The sequence below is a fragment of the Hippopotamus amphibius genome, chromosome 4 (assembly GCF_030028045.1).
Source record: "Hippopotamus amphibius kiboko isolate mHipAmp2 chromosome 4, mHipAmp2.hap2, whole genome shotgun sequence".
In the NCBI taxonomy this organism is placed as follows: Eukaryota; Metazoa; Chordata; class Mammalia; order Artiodactyla; family Hippopotamidae; genus Hippopotamus; species Hippopotamus amphibius.
This window is the reverse complement of record NC_080189.1, coordinates 48359788-48380989: the sequence shown is the minus strand read 5'-3', so window position 1 is coordinate 48380989 and position 21202 is coordinate 48359788. Positions and strand designations below refer to the sequence as shown.

The following is a 21202-nucleotide window of genomic DNA, read 5'->3' as shown; positions in this document are numbered from 1 at the left end:
AATTTCAATATTTAGGAATCTGTCTTCAGAGTTAGCTATTTATTGTGGTTCCCCAAATCAATATCAAATTCAAGATTGCTCAAGTTTACAGAAGCAGACGGGGCTGATGGCACTTTCAATCTTCTCCTGAGATCTCTCTGCACATAAACAGACACTCTTCTTTCTGTCCTTCCCGGTCCCGTTTTCAGACCTCATACATATACTGCCAGCACTGTTCCTGCTCTGAGTTTGCCATTCCACCAGCAGTTTGGCATAATTTGTCTCGATTTAGAAACTGTAACATTACAACTTTTCCAAGTTTACCTTCGCTTGAGCCCAGAAATATGTCTCTCAACTATTTCCTTTGTCCAAGGTAGTTAACATTTTGTGTAATATTTAAATTTCTGTTAAATTTCATGTTATTTAAGGGTTAGAATGAGCAGGGTAGGATAGGAAAGGGTACCTTTTCACATTAGAATACCTGTAATTTCTACTTGATCTATCATTTTTTTAAACATAAATGAATAATTCATGTGAAAACCCAGTGACTCCTGATAAAATACTTTGTGAACTCTCGTTTACAATCCCAAAGCAAAGTACTTTTAAAGTAGTATGCCTCTGATTGATTTCTATTTGGAGCACGGATTTTCCTAAAGGAAAACTCAAGCATTAGAAAGCTATAATTCCAAATACTTGGATGTGCAGAATTGAGGTCCCAATGCTGCCTCACATAAAAAACTGGGAAATAAAATCAAGTCTAGTAGCATAAATTTTCCCTCTTGAGACTAAGCAAAACTAAGGGACTTTCTTAATTTCTCCAAAAACTTTCTGGAGGTAAACAGTATAATCATTCTGTAAATATTAAGGAAGACCTATGCATCTTTGAGGAGCTGAGACCTGCAAACTGGAGGAGCAGTGGACAGGCTTGGCCAGAGTAACACCTGATTCCTAAAGGAGAGGTCACACTAGAGCATCAGATAGAGATTTTGTCTTGGGGCTTCATGTATAATATATGAATGTGATTATCGGTTTGCCAGAGATTACATTGCACCTTCCTCATGTAATTTGTCTAAGCTCTCTTTTGTTTCCAATTCTCTCATTAATGATTCACTTTTTTGGGTTATTATCTTTTTAAAAATATCTTTTTAATTGTCACCTTATCTCTTAAATAATACAGGCACTTGTGTCTGTCAACTTTTGTCTTAACATTGAGTATTTGTATTTTAATATGAACCCAGACCACCCTTCTCTGTGGAAAGGAGGGCAACAGAAGACTTTGCTTAAAGCTGACCATGCCTTATGGATATTCAGGTTTTCATTTCAATCCCATCATCCTGTTCCCACAACTTGAGTACCTGGAAGCATTTTCATACCTGAGAGAAGTTATGCACTTGCCGTACGTAACCAGCCACTTCAGGATCAGATTTAAGGACCTTCCAAACTTTTCTTTCTGCCTTCCTGTACGCGTGGGATCCTTTCCAGTCTATGGACATCAAGGTGCGCTCTGTCAGGGGAGCTGCCACGATGATGTCTAGTTGGCCATTGTAGATTAGAACCTGAAACGAAATTGAGCCATGGGCAAATAAAATGTAGGATTCATCAGGGCAGGCCGGTCAATGTATCTAGGTACAGATGGTGCACACAAGAGAGAAAAGGGGATGTGAGCTGCTCTGATGCACTGCTTAGAGAGGCCAACCAGGAGCTCAGTAGGGTCATTTTCTTCCAGTTGGCTACATACACCAACCACCTGAAATAAGCTCAAGCCTTGTCTCAACCATTGCATTCTTCCAAAAGTTTGATTCTTCATAGGAATCCGCATTCATCTCTCTTGTTGCAAAAGCATTTGTGCTGTATTACCCAGCGATATAGGTTTTACTTGGATATATGGCTATGTTAAGGAAAAAGACTGTGGTTACATTTCAGTGGAACAAAGGAATACTACACCCTAGGATTTTCATGAAGCCTGCATTTCATTATCTTCGCTTTCAGGCCCTGCAGCTGCTGGCAAGCTGGGCATCCCCTCGGCTGTTGCTAATCCATTTTGCTTTCCCTCCTACATTTCAGTGGCAACTATAAATTTTTGAGGCAGAGAGATAGATGCAGGTGCCTCAAATGTGTTTTATGTTGGAGGCAACCGTGTCTGCCATGCCACTTCCAAAGACCTCCTTTCTTAAATATGATAGCCTCTTGTCAACAATGAGGAATCTCCTTCAAAATGCCTAGAACACATTTATTTTTTTAGCCAAGTTTTTGGGTACTGTAGGAGAAACTGAGGCAACTCTTTTTTTTTTTTTTTTTTAAATAAGTCCAAGAAGGGGAATAATGCTGGGGATCAGTGTTTCCATTTTATTTATTTTATTTTATTTTGGCTGTACTGTGCGGCTTGTGGGGATCTTAGTTCCTGGGCAAGGGATGGAACCCTTGGCCCCTGCAGTGGAAGTGCAGAGTCCTAACCACAGGACCGCCAGGGAAGTCCCCTGAGGGAACTCTTTATCTTTTCTGCCCAAACAACTTTCAATTTGCTTGAACAAGAATTCAGATAATACCCAATGCTGCTGAAGTTGTGAAGCTACTGGGGACAGTGTAAAATGGCATTACTCTTCAGGAAAGCAACCGTCTCTTTTTAATGCAAAGACTTTATAATGTTGAGACTTTGTCCCAGTAATTCCAGTTTGTGGAATAAATTCTATGAAAATAAGCCCAAAGAAATAAAAAAAATTATTTAACAATATTAATTGAAACTTTATAATGACAAACTTGAACACAGCCTAAAAGTTCCATATTAGTGAGTTGTTAAATAACCATGGTACAGAAATTCTATGGGATATTGCAAAGCCATTTAAACTGTTGGAATAAATCATGAAGCAATGTGGAAAATGCTTATCACGTAATGTTAAATATGAAAGATGAATGCCAAATATGTATCCCAATTATGATATATAAAATTGATATACTTATTTACATAATGGAATGAAACTTTAAAAAAGGGAATAGAGTTGATTAATTTGGGTGGTGGAAATCTGAGTAATTTTCCCCTTTGTTTTCTACTCTCCTTACTTAGGCTATTTTTTGCAGTCATTGATTCTCATAAGTTATTGTCACTCTACCACCAACAAAGAGATTCTCTTCAACTCCATGCTACCTCTGAATTATTTGGAAGCTCTGGTTTGACTCAAGTGAAGACCTTTTGTTGAATCCTCAAACTGGATATAAAATGTTTCACTGCATGTGTTTCCATCTCTGCCTTCCTGGTATAGGCTTCTTAAAAGGCTTACACATAATTAAAAAGCCCAGGACTTTTACACACTCCAAATCCTCAAGCAGCAGTGGGCCAGGATTCAGCTTAAGATGAAAGAGCCCTGGGCCTCCCCTATAGGAACACAGGGTCTTTCATGTTACTCAGCCTCCATCACCACCTCCGCTCTCCTATGAAGAACACCCCCTTAAAAAAATCCTGATGGATTTAAAGCCTCTTTAAAAAAACTCAACTCAACTATAGCAATAAAAATTTGCATTGTTTATGCAAAGAAATTGCCTCAAAGACCTTGAGTACTTATGGCCCATGCAAAACTCCTACAGCTGTTTTGCCAACAGTATGGAAACAATTACATATGATCTGTACCAGCAAACAAGGCTTAAATACTTCACCATTCTAGGAAGGCCTGATTATAGCTGATTAACAAAGATAATCATCTATAAAGTAATTCTCCTTCTTCTAGAATTCAATGAAAAGATGCTGATTAACTAGCACACACTCAAGTGTAAGTAGCCGTTTTTCCTCTTTGTGGCCACTCTGTGAAGCTTGCACTTGAGTGTCGCTTGCTACCTTACTATCATCAGGATACTTTGAAATCAATTTGAATTTTCATCTTTGAGGGATGATACCAAAATCCAGAGGTTATAGCAAAAACGGGCTGATATGCACAGTATGAGGGTACATGTTTGTTGAACTGAATTGAAACAAAGTCCATTTCTGAGCCATTTCCCTTGTTTTTCTGGACTCATCATAAAGAAGAGTACTGATCCTCCAGAATGAGGCGGTGAAGGGCTGGACTGCATGATTTTGTGCTTGTGATGTGCAGAGGGCCTACTTTTGAGGGCAAATGGAAGTCCTTCCTTTGCAAAGCAAGGAAGACATTTTTAACTACTAAAGGGCACATAAGTCAAATGCAACAGAAAAAGAAATCGGATTAATGATCAAGCGAAGCGATTTTAGAGCTGGCTTTTAAGGCTGCCTTAAATATAAGAATTCCAGAGCTTCTATTTTTATCTAAATGTCACATTTACTCTCTTCAGCCCCCACAGGAATATCCCAGTTGGGTGCCTCCAGGGCTGGGTGAGGAGGTGAGATATCCCAAGATCCGGTGACAGTGAGCTGAGAAGCCAGGTGGGTGTGTGGCAGGGGCGGGTGGTCCTGAAGCCGGAGAGAATGTGTTGGCCACCCACATCCTGAGAGTCGGGGAAGTTCCAGGACAAGACTTAAGCCCCAACGGGTTGGCCACTTATGAAGGATCTGCACACATTCGCCCACTTCTTCCTGTTGCGGTGATCCGCTGTCCCAGTTTGCCCTGGCCGGAGGAGTTTCCCAGGATGCAGGGCCAGCAGGCTAAAGCTTGGACAGTCTGGGGCAAACCTTCCCCTGAGGCTTGCTGGTATTTTAAGCAACAGGGTCTAAAGACAAAGAGGAGCAGATAGAAATGAATGCAGCTATGCTTCTCTTGTCAGGAGCGACTAAGAAAACAAGGCGCAGGGAAAGCACTGGTTGCGGTAGGTTTCCAGGGACACACCAGGCAGCACCCCGGAACACCCAGTGTCCTCACTTTCCTTTCTGGTCACTTGTGAGGACTCAAAGAGCAGAGGCACTTCTTTTAGAGAATTTTCTTTTCTTTTACTACTTAGGGGCCTGACTGGTTAGTTTGTTGAAACTGGTGATGTAATTTCATGGAAGAAGACATGGAAAAATACTTATTAAAAAATCAATGAAAAAAATCAATGAAAAACTATGATCCCATTGTTCATGCTCTAAAATTACTATATTTTAAAAAGATGCTTCAGTCTTGGGAAAAGAATATATCAAAATACCAGCAGTTAAGGTAGTCAGAGTATGGGCGATTTGTTTTAACTTGACTATTTTCTAGGTTTTTTGGGTATACGTGGTCAGGATGTTTCAGAACGAAAAAATAATAAAAAGAACAATAACACTAAGAGGTTGGGTACCTCAGTTTGGCAAAAGATGGGTCTTTATTGAGGAATAATCTGTGCTAACTCAAATATTACCAGCTCTCAGTTTTTTTCATGACAACTAGGTAAACAGTTGTCACTTTAGTTCAATCATAGATATCTTAAAAACTCATTCCAGAATTCAAGCATTTACAAGAGATGGCACTAGGTGATTTGGATTACGAGCATCTCTCTCTCTTTTTTATTTTTTCCAAAGGAAAAGATGAGTATGTTCTTTACTTTTCAAAGTGCTTTCATGTATACATGGCTTTATTCTCATCCAGCTTCACAGGGTGGGAATGAGAAGTATTACAAGGCCCCCCTCCCCGTTACTATAAAGGAAATCGTGACATAGCAAGGTGCCAGAATGCATCCTAGATACCAGACTTTCAAACTTCTTCCTAGAACGCCTTAAGAAAGAAGCTAAATTCCTGCAAACCGACAAGCATTTACTGACTCCCCACAGCCACGTGTTTAGTGCTACTCCAAGCCTTAGGAAACAGATAGTTGGTGGTGAAAGAGGCATCTCCAGTTCAGAAACAATCTCATTTGTTTCTCCAACTCTGGGGACATCTCTGTCATTTCTCACTTTGGCTCTACGGACCAGGATGTGTGCAAGCACATTACTCAGCTGGCGACAGATGCCTCACTTCTGTTGTAGGGAGTGGCCTTGATTCAGCAGCTGTGGAACAGCATCAACTGCTGAAGCACGGAGCTCTCTTAGCCCTCACTCCACCCACAGCCTTTGCACAGTGCCTGACACCCCGTAAGATGTAACGACACTTAGAGAGTGTAGTCAGTTGTGCTCTTTAAAGGCGTTCTGTAATTCTGTGTAGTGATTGTCTGCCATTTTGTCTTGCCCAGGCCCACTCTCCCTTTCCCTGGTAACTGTATTCCCACTCCCGCCCTAGCAGAGGCCGTCAGTCAGTGTCCTTCCTCTTCTATGCAAGGGATGAGCACGTGACCTAAGCTAGGGTACACAAATGCTCTTTCCCTAGAATTCGGATTGTGGGCAGAATGACACAGGGTTACCTGATGAGTCTGCCCATTAGTTTTGCTACCTAGATCCCCAGAGTTTTCCCTGGTCCATGTCTTTCCTTACTCCAGTTCTTCAGTTTGTTCATGAATTCTGTGACCTATCCTGTCTTCTGATCAGTTCTTTTCATGCTTCAAGTAACCAGAGTTGCTGCTGTTGCTAAAACCATGAAATCCAAATTCATACACCATTGGACCAGTGCCTCACATCCCCAGCATGCAGTAACTGGGAATTCCTGGACACATGGCTTAACCTCCATGAGCTGTGGTTGCCTTTTCTGGACATGTAGATGTAAGACCTACATCTCACTGTAGTGAGAATTCATGAGAAAATATAAACAGAGTTCTAAGCACAGCACTGGATACAAATCGGGGGAGTTAGGTAAATATAGTCCTCCTCCTTTTCAAGTAGGTTGATAATCTCATTAATGACTTGCAAGACGGACTCAATAAAGCACTTCTTCTAGAATAAACCTCCAAAATATGTGGATGGTCTTTCCTTGTTAAATACTTGGTTGCCAATCTCACTCTTTCAGACAAAGGCCAATGGTAGGAGGGAGTCCAGCCAGGGTAAACCTGAACTCTATGTCCTCAAATGCATGAAATAACATGCCTTTCATTACTAATTTTACATACATTGGGCATGGTGTCTCAGCATCTTTTTTTTTGGTAGTCAGAGCCATAAGTCTATAAATTACCCTTTAAAAGGAACTTCTAATTTTGAAGCACCCCAAGAAATTTCCCCATACTTAAATGCTAGAAAAGTATGGTTAAGAGTATAGCTTTTAAAAGGACATTTTGGAATAACAGCAGAACTCTCTCATTCTTCTTGTTATGTTGCAGGAACTGTGCTAAGCATTGTACATCCTTGATTTCACAACACCCCCAGAAGGCAGGTGTTATTTATCCCATTTTAGGAACAAAGGGACAGAGGTGCAGGGAGGTGAGCCAACTAGCAACAGAGATTCAAGTTCAGATCTGCCTGAGTCCAAAGTGTGTGCTTCTAACCCCTCTTCCACACTGCCTCAGTCACTACCACCAACCCCCCAGAGAATACACTGAACAGGTGGGTTATTCTCTATTTGTAATTACACATGCAAGGAGCAAACTTAAATGTAAGCATGACTCTTTGAAATGAAGGATACATGTTTATAGTTAAGACCACAGGCTCTTGGCTGGGTTTGAACCTGGCTCTGCCACTTACTAGCAAAATTATCTTAAGCTACTTAGCCTGTCTAGAGCTCAATTTCCTCATCTGTAAAATGGGTAGAAGAGAAACATATATGAGAGAGGGTCATTGGGAGAATTACATAACATAATGTATACAAAGCTCTCTGTATCCCAGGCACATACTAAGTGTTCAGTTAACACTGGCTATTATTATTATCACTATATTTGAATAATTCAACATAGCTATTCAAATAGATCCACAATTCCCAAATGAGATTTTACCTGTGAATTACAATTGTGATTTAGGATGTGAGAGTTAGAATAACTCTTAGGAAGCAAGAGTTCTCATGTAACTGCACGCTTAGGAAGCGAGAGTTCTCATGTAAGTTCATCAATTTGATGAAACAAATGTCAGGGGCTTACAAAAGTCATATGATACTTGCAGACAGGAATCTTGAGCTCCAGCCCTGGCTCCGCCTCCCAAGGCCTATGCTACTGAGTGACCTAGGAGCTGTCAGATACTCATTCTGAGCCTTCATTTTCTTCTCTGTGGAGTATCTACATCCTAGAGTTCTTGGGAGGACCAAACAGGGTACAAGTTATAAAAATATCCTGTAAGCTGAAGAGCAAGGTGTTATTAATGTTTTGGTTACTCTTTATTAAGAATAACCTGAAAAAGGAATTTCTATAGTGGAGTGCAAAAGTTTTAAATTGGCTACATTTAGCTTGCAGAGATATTCATCGAGTCCACATGGTGGTATTGTTTTTGCTATTAGATGGCTTCGTTTAAATACTCAGAGGTCTGACCACGCCAGGCCTGTATTTCCACTGGGCCATGATGAGTGAAGGCTGTGCAGTAGTTGTCCCCCTAAGACACAGTCCTACCCCTTCCTGATGTCTTTCCCCCACCCCCCCAACAGAGGTTCAAGGGCACTTGTCACTGATTCAATGCTTATGCTATTGTTCTTCTTAGAAAAGAAAAATATTCCTCTGTATCCATGTCTCTGTCACGGGTAGAAAAGAAAGATCAATAGGTCTCAATCCATCATTTATTTCATTTCCTTCCTGGATCCACAGGCAGCTAGGTTTCACTTCCATCTGAAATGGAAGGGAAGCGGCCTTTTGTCTGAGTTGGAGAAAAGAGTTTGTGTCACTTATACATGGAATGTGTTTGTTTAATCTGCTCATGTGAAATTTCTATTTATTCAACAGTAAATCTTTGTGGTGAGCCTAAGGATTGGGCACCAAGGGAATAGACATGAAAAGATGTGACCCCTGTCCTCCTAATACTCCAGATCTTTTTCTAACTTTTCAAAACAGTGAATAAGAAGAAGAAGAAAAGCAAGTTTACTCTTTCATTCACTGTTTCCCTTAAAAAGAGGGGTTAAAAAAGTCAGTTTCACTTAAATTTTTCTAAAATCTACTCATTTTAACATTTCAAACCATAAACATTTCAGGTTCTGGATGTACATAAATCAGTAGTTTTTTCATGGATTTCACTCCCTCAGCAAGAAAACCTCCCTCTAGGAAAGACCTAGTGAACAGAATCAGATGATGATTAACCCTTATTTTACATAGTATAAGCTTCTGAAGGATAAATATTTTCCAGGCAGATATAAAGCAACCAATTGTGTCAGCTAAGGATACCTGCGGGCCAGTTTGCCTGCTGACTCAACGAAGGTGCCACATGGTGTAAACCTCTAAACTCTGATTTTGACTTCAACTAAGTTTGGGGGGGTGGGGGGATGATACTCAAAGGGGAAAAGAGACTACTGTGCTTTTAATGGTGCCTGTACAATCGAATTACTTGAAAGAAGGAGTTTGGGGCAAAAAATATATGTGTGCATTTTGTTATATTTTCATTGTTGCCTGTATTAAAGCATAAGACTGAAAATAAATCTGAGGCCCACTTTCTGATTTAAACTCTAACTTTTTAAAAATCCAAACCAAAACACATGTGTTGCTGACAGAGAACACACAGCATTTCTCTTTATATCCCCGATTACTCCTCTACTTATTAGGAAAACTACAGAAATGCCACAGAAGGAAGCTTTGGTCTCTCGGCACAACAGGAAAGCAAACTGAGCTTTTGTGAGAAGGCTAGATTTTTTGTTGTTTCATTTTTAGACGAAAGATTTATGCTTATATTTTGGCCCATGTACAATCCATCATAATACTTTGCAGACAAAGTTATGCTCTTTTCCCAATGATCCAGTGACCTTAATCTCTAACATTTTGTGGTTTCCTGTTTGGGGAAGTGATTGAACAGCAGCCTAAGCTATTCCAGGCTGCACAGCATTCCCAGTTGGCCGCTATCTGTCTTAGTGTAGAATGTTCTCCTGTTCACTAATCAAAAAAAAAAATTTTTTTTTTTAAAGAAGCTTCCCCTACAGATGCTAAATCAATGAAACTCCTACAAAGCAGCCCTCCAACACTTCCTCTTCTGGCTGCCTTACCTATCATTCTTCTATTACAAACTGCAACATAGCCAGGAGTTCTTTCTGCCTAGAGCAATTAGCATGACCCACCCATAACTTTCTCTCGAACAGAAAAGAATGAATTTCACTAATACCCAACTCAAATTCCCAAGGGTTTCTCAACAGCTCAGCTGCAAAAGAAAAACAATTTCAGCTCTGGAGTATAATGTTTAGCAATGTTCCCTACTGGAGGCAGAGTTGTTAGCCTTCCAGGGACAACGCCTGGGCCCCAGTTCCCCATCACTTGCACTTTTGGCCCTACTTCTTCCTGGTGACTTTGCAGGGATGCAGGGCTGTAATACTCAGGAAGCCTGAGTCCCCAGGGCCCGCCTGGAGGAGACTGTGGCAGAAAAATAATGCAAGCATTGAATGAAACAGTAATCACTTCTGCAACCAAGTCGTTCTTCAAAGAAGACATATTTTGCTTCCAAGTTTAAGGAAGACAAAGAAATAGGGAAAATGAACTTAGAATAAACACCCCATGTTCCTGCCATTCCCCTACCAGCTGGTTTTGCCAAGATGAGGAAAGAACAATGAGAGTGGGGCAAGGAGTTTGAGTGAGTGTCCAGTGATTACACAAATAATGTCTTTCTGCCAAAGAAAATTATTCCTGCTTTCTCACAACTTAACTCTAAATAATTTAGTTGCTTTTAGAACTGAACAAGAAGCAAAGACAACTTGAAAATAATCCAGTAAGCTATCACTCCAACCCAGGGATCTTTGAAAAAATGTAACTACCTAGAATAGCACACTTGATATGACTTTTAATAATGACTCAGAATAATATTTTCCTCCCATTTGAAGAGGAGAATGCTGGGGCCCCACTCTAGGGGGTCCTTTGCTCTGCTTCTTGTTTCAGGGTCTATTCTCATAGCTCTTTTCTTATCCCCTCACCTCTAACCATCACCTCTCACCTACTGTCCATCCTCAATAACTGGATTTAACGAACTGAAAGTGCTCCAGGAGCAGGCCTGCCCCTCCCCAAGACAAGTCTCTCCAGAGAGGAGTGTCCTCCCTCATTGTCAGAATGTCAGCTTCAAGGTCACACCAAGGGTCCTCTCCAAAGACTGCCCTATGCTTGCCAATGTTATCACCCTACTAAAAGGGGCCGAGGAACCAATTTCTTTCTCTTTCCACATTATTAAGTGTACTTAATTAACAAGTATACATTTGTACATAAACCTGACCAACAAGAAACAGCCCCCAAAAGCAAACAAGAAATGCTATAATTTATAATAGTTAAGTCTATAGGAATTGACTCACACTCATCAATACAGTGGCCACTAGCCACACATGGCCACTGAGCACTTGAAATTGAGATGTGCTCTAAGATTGTGAAGACTTAATACACAGAAAAGAATGTATAACATCTCAATAATTTCTTAATATTGATTAAATGCTGGTATGATAACATTTTGGATACAATGGATTAAAGAAAATGTTATTAAAATTAATTTCACCTGTTTCTTTTGATATTTTTAATGTGCCTTCTAGAAAATTTAAAATTCCATATGGGGCTTGCATTATATTTCTATTGGACAGCAGCCGCATACCTTGGGTTAGGTATGTCCTGCAAAGAAAACTGGTCCCTTTGTCAACAGTTGCCAAAATGACAGCAGTAACTTCCAAGCACAGCCACTCTTACAGGAGCGATCTGCAGTTCATGATGCTGGATTAAGCACATCAGAAAGAATTTCCACCTATGGAGGTGTGGAAGATGCTCCTATAGTCTCAATCATTACAGCAGAAATAGGTAGGAGCTGCAGGAAAACCCCTTGCCATCAAGTCCCCCTGCCAGCTCCCCGTTCCCCAACATTATCACCATCACTCAAGTTCAAAAAACAATAGTATTGCCATAAAATCAAATGAGTTCGCCAAGGATTTTGAGGGTGAAAAAACAGGAAAGCTGAGCCCCTGCCACTAAACAGTGTCACTGCTGCCCTACTGCCTCTTCTGCCCAGGCAGGACAGTGAATGACCTCCCTACTAAAGTTATCCCGAGGGCCAGCTGAAAGCAGAGGGGTCTCGTGGCAGGAGAAATCCTAAGCCATCTGCAAAAAGCTTCAGTTTAGTGGTGCTTGGAAACTCTCAAAGGAATATAAACAGTGGGAAGGGAGGCCTTAGAGAGGCCGTAGAGTACTCAGCAAGCAGCAAGGTGCAGCTCACTTTGGATTCGGGCTGGCCTTTGAGACGAGTCGACCCACTTCTCGCATAACAAACTTGCCTTCCAGCTTGAGAAAATTCTAGTTCTCTGTGGATGAAGATTACTTTGCCTTTCTCTTAGGGTAGGACTAGAGTGACAGTAAGTAGGCCCTCACCCAAAGAGCCAGAAAAGTCACTTCTACAAGTCTAATTCCTACCTGTTGTTATCAATCTCCAGGTGAGTAGCAAAGTCAGTGAAAAGTTTCCAACCAGGCTGATCTCACAAAAGAAGGCAAGTACGTGGTTGTACAGCTCACTTTTCTTTACCAAGAAATTAAAAAAAAAAAAAAAAAAAAAGTCTAACTGATGCTCTGTGCTCTTCATGTTTTCATCTACATGGGGAAACCTGGTATCAACCAGGTTCCAAGATTCTCTACCCTATACTCTCAATGGGGATATTCATCAAGGTCACCTCATTACTTTGCAATTAGGTTTTTTTTTGATGTTTTGTTTTTCCTCCCCAAAACACAACTCCTCTTTGTTTGGTAAGGATAGCATCCTTTTTGCTTTTCTTCCTAGAGAATGTCAAACGGTCTCAAAAGGATGGCATAAATCACTATAACAAATGGGGGGCTGTCGGGAGGCTGAAGAAACAGACATGAATATGCAGAGTGAAGGGAGCACAAGGTGAGGAAAACCAAGACAGAGGAGGTCAAAGGCTCCTGCCCAGAGCTTTTCTTTCAAAAGCTTGGTTGAAGGTTCTTCTGGCTTTCATTCTGCCACACATCATCTGGCACAGGAAGCCTGTGCTGCGCTGCTGACCGTTATCCAGTGACAACTCTTGGGAGCTGCTCATAATAAGCAAGTAGGTGGCACAGGCTGTCCCATGGTGGGGGCATGTCTGGACAACATCTACAATGCAGGCCAGGCAAATCCAGCGGTGAAAAGCCCCTAGGAAGAGCCCTAGAGGTTGCGATTGTGGCTTCCTCAGGCAGTGGGAAGTATGCGAATGCTGCTTTCCTTACTGGACCAAAAGGCCAGGATCAACAGCCACTGAATTAAGTCATCCACGTTCAGATGGAAGGAGAGGAAGCTATAGTGCAAAGAGCACTGGGCCTGGGGTCAGATCCTGCAGCAAACAGACCTGAGTGATGATGGTGGTGACAATGACTAGGATTAGAAAAACCCAAGCCAAACCCAAACCCAAACCTTGGCTCTGCATCCTGGCTCTGTAGCATCTGCTGTGACTCCCACAGAGAGCAGATAAGAGTCCTAGTGCCAATCTATCCATTAAACATTAGTAAAGCTTATTTCTTACCTTCCTTTTTTTAAAAAATAAAATATCAATGGACACTATTTTCCTCCCACACCGTAGAGGATGGTGATGGGCACACATCGCTTTGAAGACCACTGGTTTCCAATGGTCCAATATTTTAGAACATGTGTTGTCATCATTTTGTAACTTCTCCTGTTATACTAAGACATAAGAAATAAAGACTGAGAAGCTACTCCAGCATGGTGACATTTATTGCACAAGAGATAGTCCTCATTGTATCCAGAAAGCAATACCCCTCTCACTCTTTCCATATTTATCTTTTCAAAGTAAAGTCAACTGATGTAATTGCCTGTGTTTCATAACAGCTGGATTTTACAGCAACTGGATTTAAATGTGCATTTCTTAGCATGTTGATTTTTAGGTCCCTGGAATCTACATAAAAAATGGTATCACCACTTAATACCTTTCTTCTTGTACCACCCTCACTCTGCTATATTTGGGTGGCTCTAGATTAAATTCTACTTTTATGTTGCCATAAATCATAAATGTACCTTCTCATATTTTGAGCATGAGGTACCTTCAAGCAACAGCAAAATAAAGCCCTGGCAAAATGATGACATGCTCACTAAGCAAAGCAATTTAAAATAAACCAATTCACACAGCAGAATATTTTATCAAATGGCTTAAATAAATAAATAAGAGTAAATTAAAAAATATGCTGGTTCTCATTTTAGTATTTCATCCCAACATCAGTTTAAAGGACAAACAAGAAAAGGTGTCAATAGCGTGGCAAGTTCGGGTAGAATCAAAGTCTGTTTAATAACTTATGGGTATTCTTTTTTCCCTTTATTCACTGAAATGCTTAAAAATCAAAGAAGCCCAGAAGACACATGCCTTATTAAAAAAATTAATGCTACTCTTGCACTTGGATTATAACTAAACAGATAAAAGTAATTCACAAGGAACTCTGCAGTATAACTGATTTTCAAATGCACACTATTTTTATTTGCCTGCAAAGTTATGACTGCTTATAGATAGTATGATTACATAAAACAACTGTCCCAGGATTAGCTTCCCTCTCTTCTGTTAGGCTTCCCTAAAAACTACTCCCTCCTCGCAGAAGTTTTTCATGGAATGGTACTGGCATTCTCTTTCAAGTCTTCAAAGTGTTTGTAAGAAAAGTGATTACAACCGCTTATGGTCAACAAAGCCAGACTTTTCCCATCATGGTTTGATGGAAGCTCAGAGCTCAGCTTAGCAGTTGAAGAATCGGGCCCATTTAAGTGTTAAATTTTTTTGGTATGCTAGACATTTATCAAATCTAGTTTCCTGACACTATTACCATTGACATTTTGCCATCAGAAGATGTTATTAAGGAAAACGCCACAAGCAATTAAAATGACGGCTAAAATGAGTCAGATTTACTAGAAATATTTACCTTTCAAACTTCTAAGTCACATCCATTAACCAGGAATTGCTCGTGTCTAAAGGAAGATCTTTTGATAGCCTAGGATAAGTAAATAAAACTCTAACGACCTGGGTGTTAAGATTTCAGTCTGGTGGTAAAGCTGAGAAACATTAAGATCCTGAATTCTGAAGATGCAATTAGCTGAAACTTAATGAGCTGCAGAATGATAAGTGACAGGGAAATGTAACTTTATATTTACAATTTCCTGACTAGATGAACTTTTAAACACAGCAAACTAAGCCCTACCTAAGGGCAATTTAATCTTTAAAAGCAAAAGCATACAGAGGTATTGGCCTTTGGAGATGGTACCCTTAAAACTGCAGTGGCCTTCCAGACAGCTTAGCAACAAGGGCAACCTCAATCCAAGGGCAATGTTTTGCTTTGGATCCAAATGGCCTCTATGTATAGAGCTGTAGCGTCTGTTTTTTGTTTTTTTTGAAATAATGGTTTCATATAGGAAGTACACCACACACACACATACACACACACTCATTCTCTCTCTCATGTATTCTTAGTCTTTGAAAATATAGCTCATATATTTTCAAGAAGGCAAGAGCTGTAACCAAACAGAGAAATAGAGGTTGAAAACATTCTGAATCTTTAGCAAGAATCTTCATAAGAACAATGCAACTTCTTTATCAGAAAGTACTAAGGACCAGGGGACTTCTACAAAGAGCAAGGGATTCAAAGCCAATAGCTATTACGGGGTATGGGCTCCTAGATTTTAGAGATGCCCTATCCCTATCAATTTGTCTATCTATCTATTATCTATCTATCTATCTATCTATCTATCTATCTATCTATCTTTCATCTATCTATCTATCCCCTATTGCATTTCATTACTTTGAAAAGCAGGATGCATCTTACAATCAATGTATGAGACTATTTTATTTTTACTTTTATTTTTTAATTAAATCTGTTTTGCATGAATTCCAAGCCCTCCAGGCACCCTAGAACTCTATAAGACTATTTGTTTTTGTTTTGTAAAAAATGCTGCTTAAAAGATGAAGGAACATAACATACATAACATAATCAGTAGTAATGAGAGTGGTGAATTATTTGCACTTACTGACATTGAAATAAGTTTATTATGAAGACAGCTTATGATGTAAATGGACAGATCAGCTGTCTTCTTTCTGTCATTCCGTCCTTTCCCCCCTCCTTTCCTTCCTTCCAACCCTCCTTACTTTCTTCCAATTTTATTGCACACTGCTATGTGCTAGTTGCTATACTAGGCAACTAAATCAGCAGGGGCGGAGCGGGCCATGATTAAGAAGCTTTTTTTTTTTATTTTTTTATTTATTTTTTTTTTGGGGGGTACACCAGGTTCAATCATCTGTTTTTATACACATATCCCCATATTCCCTCCCTTCCTTGACTCCCCCCGCCTCGAGTCCCCCCCACCCTCCCTGCCCCAGTCCTCTAAGGCATCTTCCATCCTCGAGTTGGACTCCCTTTGTTAAACAACAACTTCCCACTGGCTATCTATTTTACAGTTGGTAGTATATATATGTCTGTGCTACTCTCTCGCTTCGTCTCAGCTTCCCCTTCACTCCCCGCCCCCTCCCAAACCTCGAGTTCTCCAGTCCATTCTCTGTATCTGCGTCCTTGTTCTTGTCACTGAGTTCATCAGTACCATTTTTAGATTCCGTATATGTGAGTTAGCATACAATATTTGTCTTTCTCTTTCTGACTTACTTCACTCTGTATGACAGACTGTAGTTCTATCCACCTCATGACATATAGCTCCATCTCATCCCTTTTTATAGCTGAGTAATATTCCATTGTATATATATGCCACATCTTCTGTATCCATTCATTTGTTGATGGGCATTTAGGTTGCTTCCATGTCCTGGCTATTGTAAATAGTGCTGCAATAAACATTATGGTTCATGTTTCTTTTGGGATTATGGTTTTCTTTGGATATATGCCCAGGAGTGGGATTACTGGATCATATGGTAGTTCTATTTGTAGTTTTTTAAGGAACCTCCAAATTGTTTTCCATAGTGGCTGTACCAACTTACATTCCCACCAACAGTGCAGGAGAGTTCCCTTTTCTCCACACCCTCTCCAACATTTGTGGTTTCCAGACTTTGTGATGATGGCCATTCTGATTGGTGTGAGGTGATACCTCATTGTGGCTTTGACTTGCATTCCTATGTCCCTGAATGCAATCTCATGTATAGAGGGAGGCAGAAGAATATTTGACCACAGAAGAGGAGAAGGCAATATGACCACTGGGACAGACATTGGAATGATATGGCCACAAGCCAAGGAATGCCAACAGCCACCAGAATCTGGAATGGACTACCCCATTAGAGCCACCTTACTGACACCTTGGTTTCAGCCCAGTGAAAGCGACTTCAGATTTCTAACCTCCAACACTATGAAAAAATAAATTTCTGTAGCTTACACCATCAAGTTTGTGGTAATTCGTTATAGCAAGCATAAGAAACTAATACAGATAGTAATATTCCTAGTTTGCTAAACATTTTTATCCTAAACAGGTTTTAATTTTATCAAATCTAGTTTTCTGCATCTATTAAGATGAGAATTTTTTTTCTCTTTTAACATTTTAGGTGGTAAATTACATGCTAGAACTTCTAACGCAAAGATGTTCTCGCATTCATGGGATCAACCCAACCTGACCTTTTGTATTCACTGGTGGATTAGGTTGTGCTAACATTCTGTTTAGGATTTGTATATATATGCTCATAAGTGAGGTTGCTCATTGTATTGCCTTTGCTCCTTTGTCAGTGATCGTTGACTATATTTATGTGGATCTATTTCTGGGCTCTCTGTTCTCTTCCATGATCTATTTGTCTGTTCTCCAGCCAATATTATACTGTCTTAATTACTGTAGTTTTATAGTACATTTTCAAGTCAAGTAGTGTCATAGATCTGACTTTGTTCTTCCCCTTCAAAACTGAGTTGGCTATTCTGAGTCTTTGCTTTTCCACATAAACTTTAGGACTAGTTTGTCAATACCCATAAAATAACTTGCTGAAACTTTGGTTGAGATTGCACTGAATGTGCAGATCAAGTTGGGAAGAATTGATATTTTGATAATATGAAGTCTTCCTATCCACGAACATGGAATATCTCTCCATTTATTTAGTCCTTTGATTTCATTCACCAAACCTTTGTAGTTTTCTGCACATAGGTTTATACATAATTTGTTAGATTTATGCCTAAGTATTTCAATAGTTTGGGTGCTAATGTAAATGGTTTAGATTTTTAATTTCAAATTCCTCTTGTTCATTGCTGGTATATTGAAAAGTGATTGGTGTTTGTATATTAACCCTGTATCCTGCAACTTTGCTATAATCACTTATTAGTTCCAAGAGCTTTTTAATTGATTCTTTCAGATTTTCTACATAGACAATCATGCCATCTTCACTTATTCATTCTCCAATACTTTTATTTTCTTTTTATAGAGCTGAGTTTCTTACCTATAACATTTCCCTTCTCTATGAAGAACTTCTTTTAACATGTCTTGCAAGGCAGGTTTCCTGGCAATAAATTCCTTCAATTTGTACTTGTCTGAAAACATGTTTATTTCTCCCCCACTTTTGAGGGATAGTTTCATAGGACACAGAATCCTAGGTTGGTGATTTTTTCTCTCAACACTTCAAACACTTTTTTTGCTTGCAGGGTTTCTGAGAAGAAGTCTGATGCTTTGCTTCTTTATAGGGATGGTTTCTCCCCCCTCTGGCTTCTTTCAAGATTCTTTTTTCTTTGATTTTCTAAAGTTTATATATGATATACACAGGCATTGTTTTTTGGGCATTTACATTGCTTGGTGTCCTCTGAGCTTGCTAGATCTGGGGTTTGGTGTCTGACATTAGCTTGGGAAAATTCTCAATCATTTTTTCTTCAAATTGTTCCTGTTTCTTTCTCTCTTTTCTTTCTGGCATTCCCATTATGCATATGTTACATCTTTTATAATTGTTCCACAGTTTTTGGATATTCTGGTTTTGTTCAGTCTCTGTTCTCTTTACTTTTCAGTTTTGGAAGTTTCTATTATCATATCCTCAAGATCAGTGATTCTTTCCTCAGCCATGTAGTCTACTAAAGAGCCCAGCAAATGCATTCTTCATTTCTGTTACAGTTTTTGATTTCTAGCATTTCTTTTTTCATTCTTTCTTAGAATTCCCACATCTTTGCTTACATTATTCATCTATTATGGCATGTTGTCTACTTTTTTCATTAAATCCCTTAGCATATTAATATCATAGTTTGCAAAACTTCCTGGTCTGATAATTCCAACATTCCTGTCCTATTTGACTCTGGTTCTAACGCTTGTTCAGTCTTTTTAAAATATGCTTTTTGCCTTTTATTATGCCTGGTAATTTTTTGTTGAAAGATGTACATGATGTACTGGATACAGGGAACTATAGTAAATAACCCTTCTGTAATATGGTGGTGAGATGTGGGGGATGGGAATCATACTATAGTCCTAGAGTTATTTCTCAGTTTTTTAGGAGCTTAAGCCCCTTGACTCTGAACTTCACCAGTGCTTTGCAGTCGCTCCCCCTTGACTCTTAGGTAGGATAGGATAGCTAACCGCAACTGGAATTGGGTGTTATCTTTCCCCTACATGGAAGCCTAGAGCTGAAGTTAAGTATTTTCCTTCCCACGGGTATATTAGGCTCTGATAAAACCTCACTGGGTTAGGCTGTGCTAAAATAGCTTTCTGAGGGCAGGCCTTGTTACCAAAAACAAAATGCTCTGGTGTATTTCCAAATGGTTACTTTTTACCTCCTCCTGCTATAAGTAGAAGGGTTTTTTCTCCAGTATTCACTGTGACAGCATTGTAGAACTCCTGGAGATAAAACTACAAAAGTGCGGGCTTCTTCCCATGACTGGATTCCCCTGGAGTTTTTAACTTTTTTTTAATGGTTTATTTGTTTGTTTGTTTGTTTTTGGCTGTGTTGAATCTTCATTACTGCAGCCTTCCTCTAGTTGCAGCGAGCAGGCTTCTCATTGTGGTGGCTTCTCTTGTTGCAGAGCATGGGCTTTAGGTGCGAGGGCTTCAGTAGTTGCAGCACGTGGACTCAATAGCTGTGGTGCATGGGCTTAGTTGCTCCACGACATGTGGGATCTTCCCGGACCAGGGATCAAACCCGTGTGTCCTGCATTGGCAGGCGGATTCTTAACCACTGCGCCACCAGGGAAGTCCCTCCGCTGGAGTTTTTAACTCTCAGGCTTATCCCCACTGAGCCTCCAATAATTCATGAATTACAGCCCAGGTTTTCCTATCCTGGCACTGGTTCTTGTGGTGGTTTCTGCTCAGGAAAGTTATGATTCTCTTTATCCACCTGTCTTTCCAATTTGTGAAGAAGTAGTTGGCCCTGTGATGACTTCACTTCAGTCACAGATCTAAGAGGAGTTGTTGATTTTTCAGTTGTTCAGCTTTTTACTTGTTGTTAGGACAGAATGGTACCTTCTGAGTTCCTTATTTGCCAGACTGAAAACCAGAAGTCTGTCACGTCTTTTTTTACTTTTGTGTTTTCCATGGTTTTTCGTATAACTTTTGTATATAGCAGGTGATTAAAAGGCTTCTGCTAAAATGTGTTGAACATCATTGTTGTGAGCTTATACGTTCAAGCACTTTCTAAGCACCAGTCACTGTTTGAAGTGACTACATAATCTATTTGAACCTCATAAGAACTCACCTATAAGTACTGTTATTATTCTCATTTCATAGATGAGGAAGCCGAAGCACAGAGTATTTAAGTATCCTCCGCCACAGGAACACAGCCAGTGAATGGTGGAACCAGAATTCAAACTTAAAATGTCTAACTTGAGAACGCATGCTTATAACCACATGTGCTATGACACAGGTAACTCCTAGAAATCCTGATAATATTTAATCCCGATCTGATTTAATCATGAATAATTCCAATAGTCCAACAGATTATTTCTCCTTCTAGTTATTTTGGAAACTGCTAATATGATATTTCAATTTCCCACCCAAACATTTGAAATTACTGAAAAGAGAATGACTTTGAGTACGCATCCCCTGTAGGTCATTACAAGAAAAGGATTATGTTTGCATGTAATCCATACAGAAACTGATGTACTATAAGAGTTCTATTAGTTTCCAGAAACTGATGAAGGTCTTCCTCAGCCCATAAGAGATACTCCACATTGGCTAAAACGAATCTAGTACTAGAAAAAGACTTCCATGTTCCTATGAATACAAACATGTGCACTATTTTCTATGACAAATTAGTACTGAGTCTTATATATAAATATAACCTTGAGGGTACTAATGTTTTAAGCCAACCTAGGTTGTTCTGATTCCACTGCATACACACTGAGGTTCACCACCATTAACAGACATGCCAAAGATAATCGCTGCCCTGTGGGCTATGCCCACTGTAGCCGTGAATATGCAGTCGGTTTTAGCAGCAGCCACTTTTTCATCTGC

At 39.8% G+C, this 21202-nt stretch overlaps 1 protein-coding gene across 2 annotated transcripts in view; it reads right to left on the bottom strand.

The window, feature by feature from the left end:
* CPVL (carboxypeptidase vitellogenic like) overlaps positions 1–21202 on the bottom strand; it is a 118314-nt gene that overhangs the window by 26457 nt on the left and 70655 nt on the right. For both annotated transcript variants that reach the window (XM_057733956.1, XM_057733957.1), the window contains exon 12: positions 1353–1535. In XM_057733956.1, the coding sequence (XP_057589939.1) occupies positions 1353–1535 (183 nt within the window). The remainder of the gene's footprint in view (positions 1–1352; positions 1536–21202) is intronic.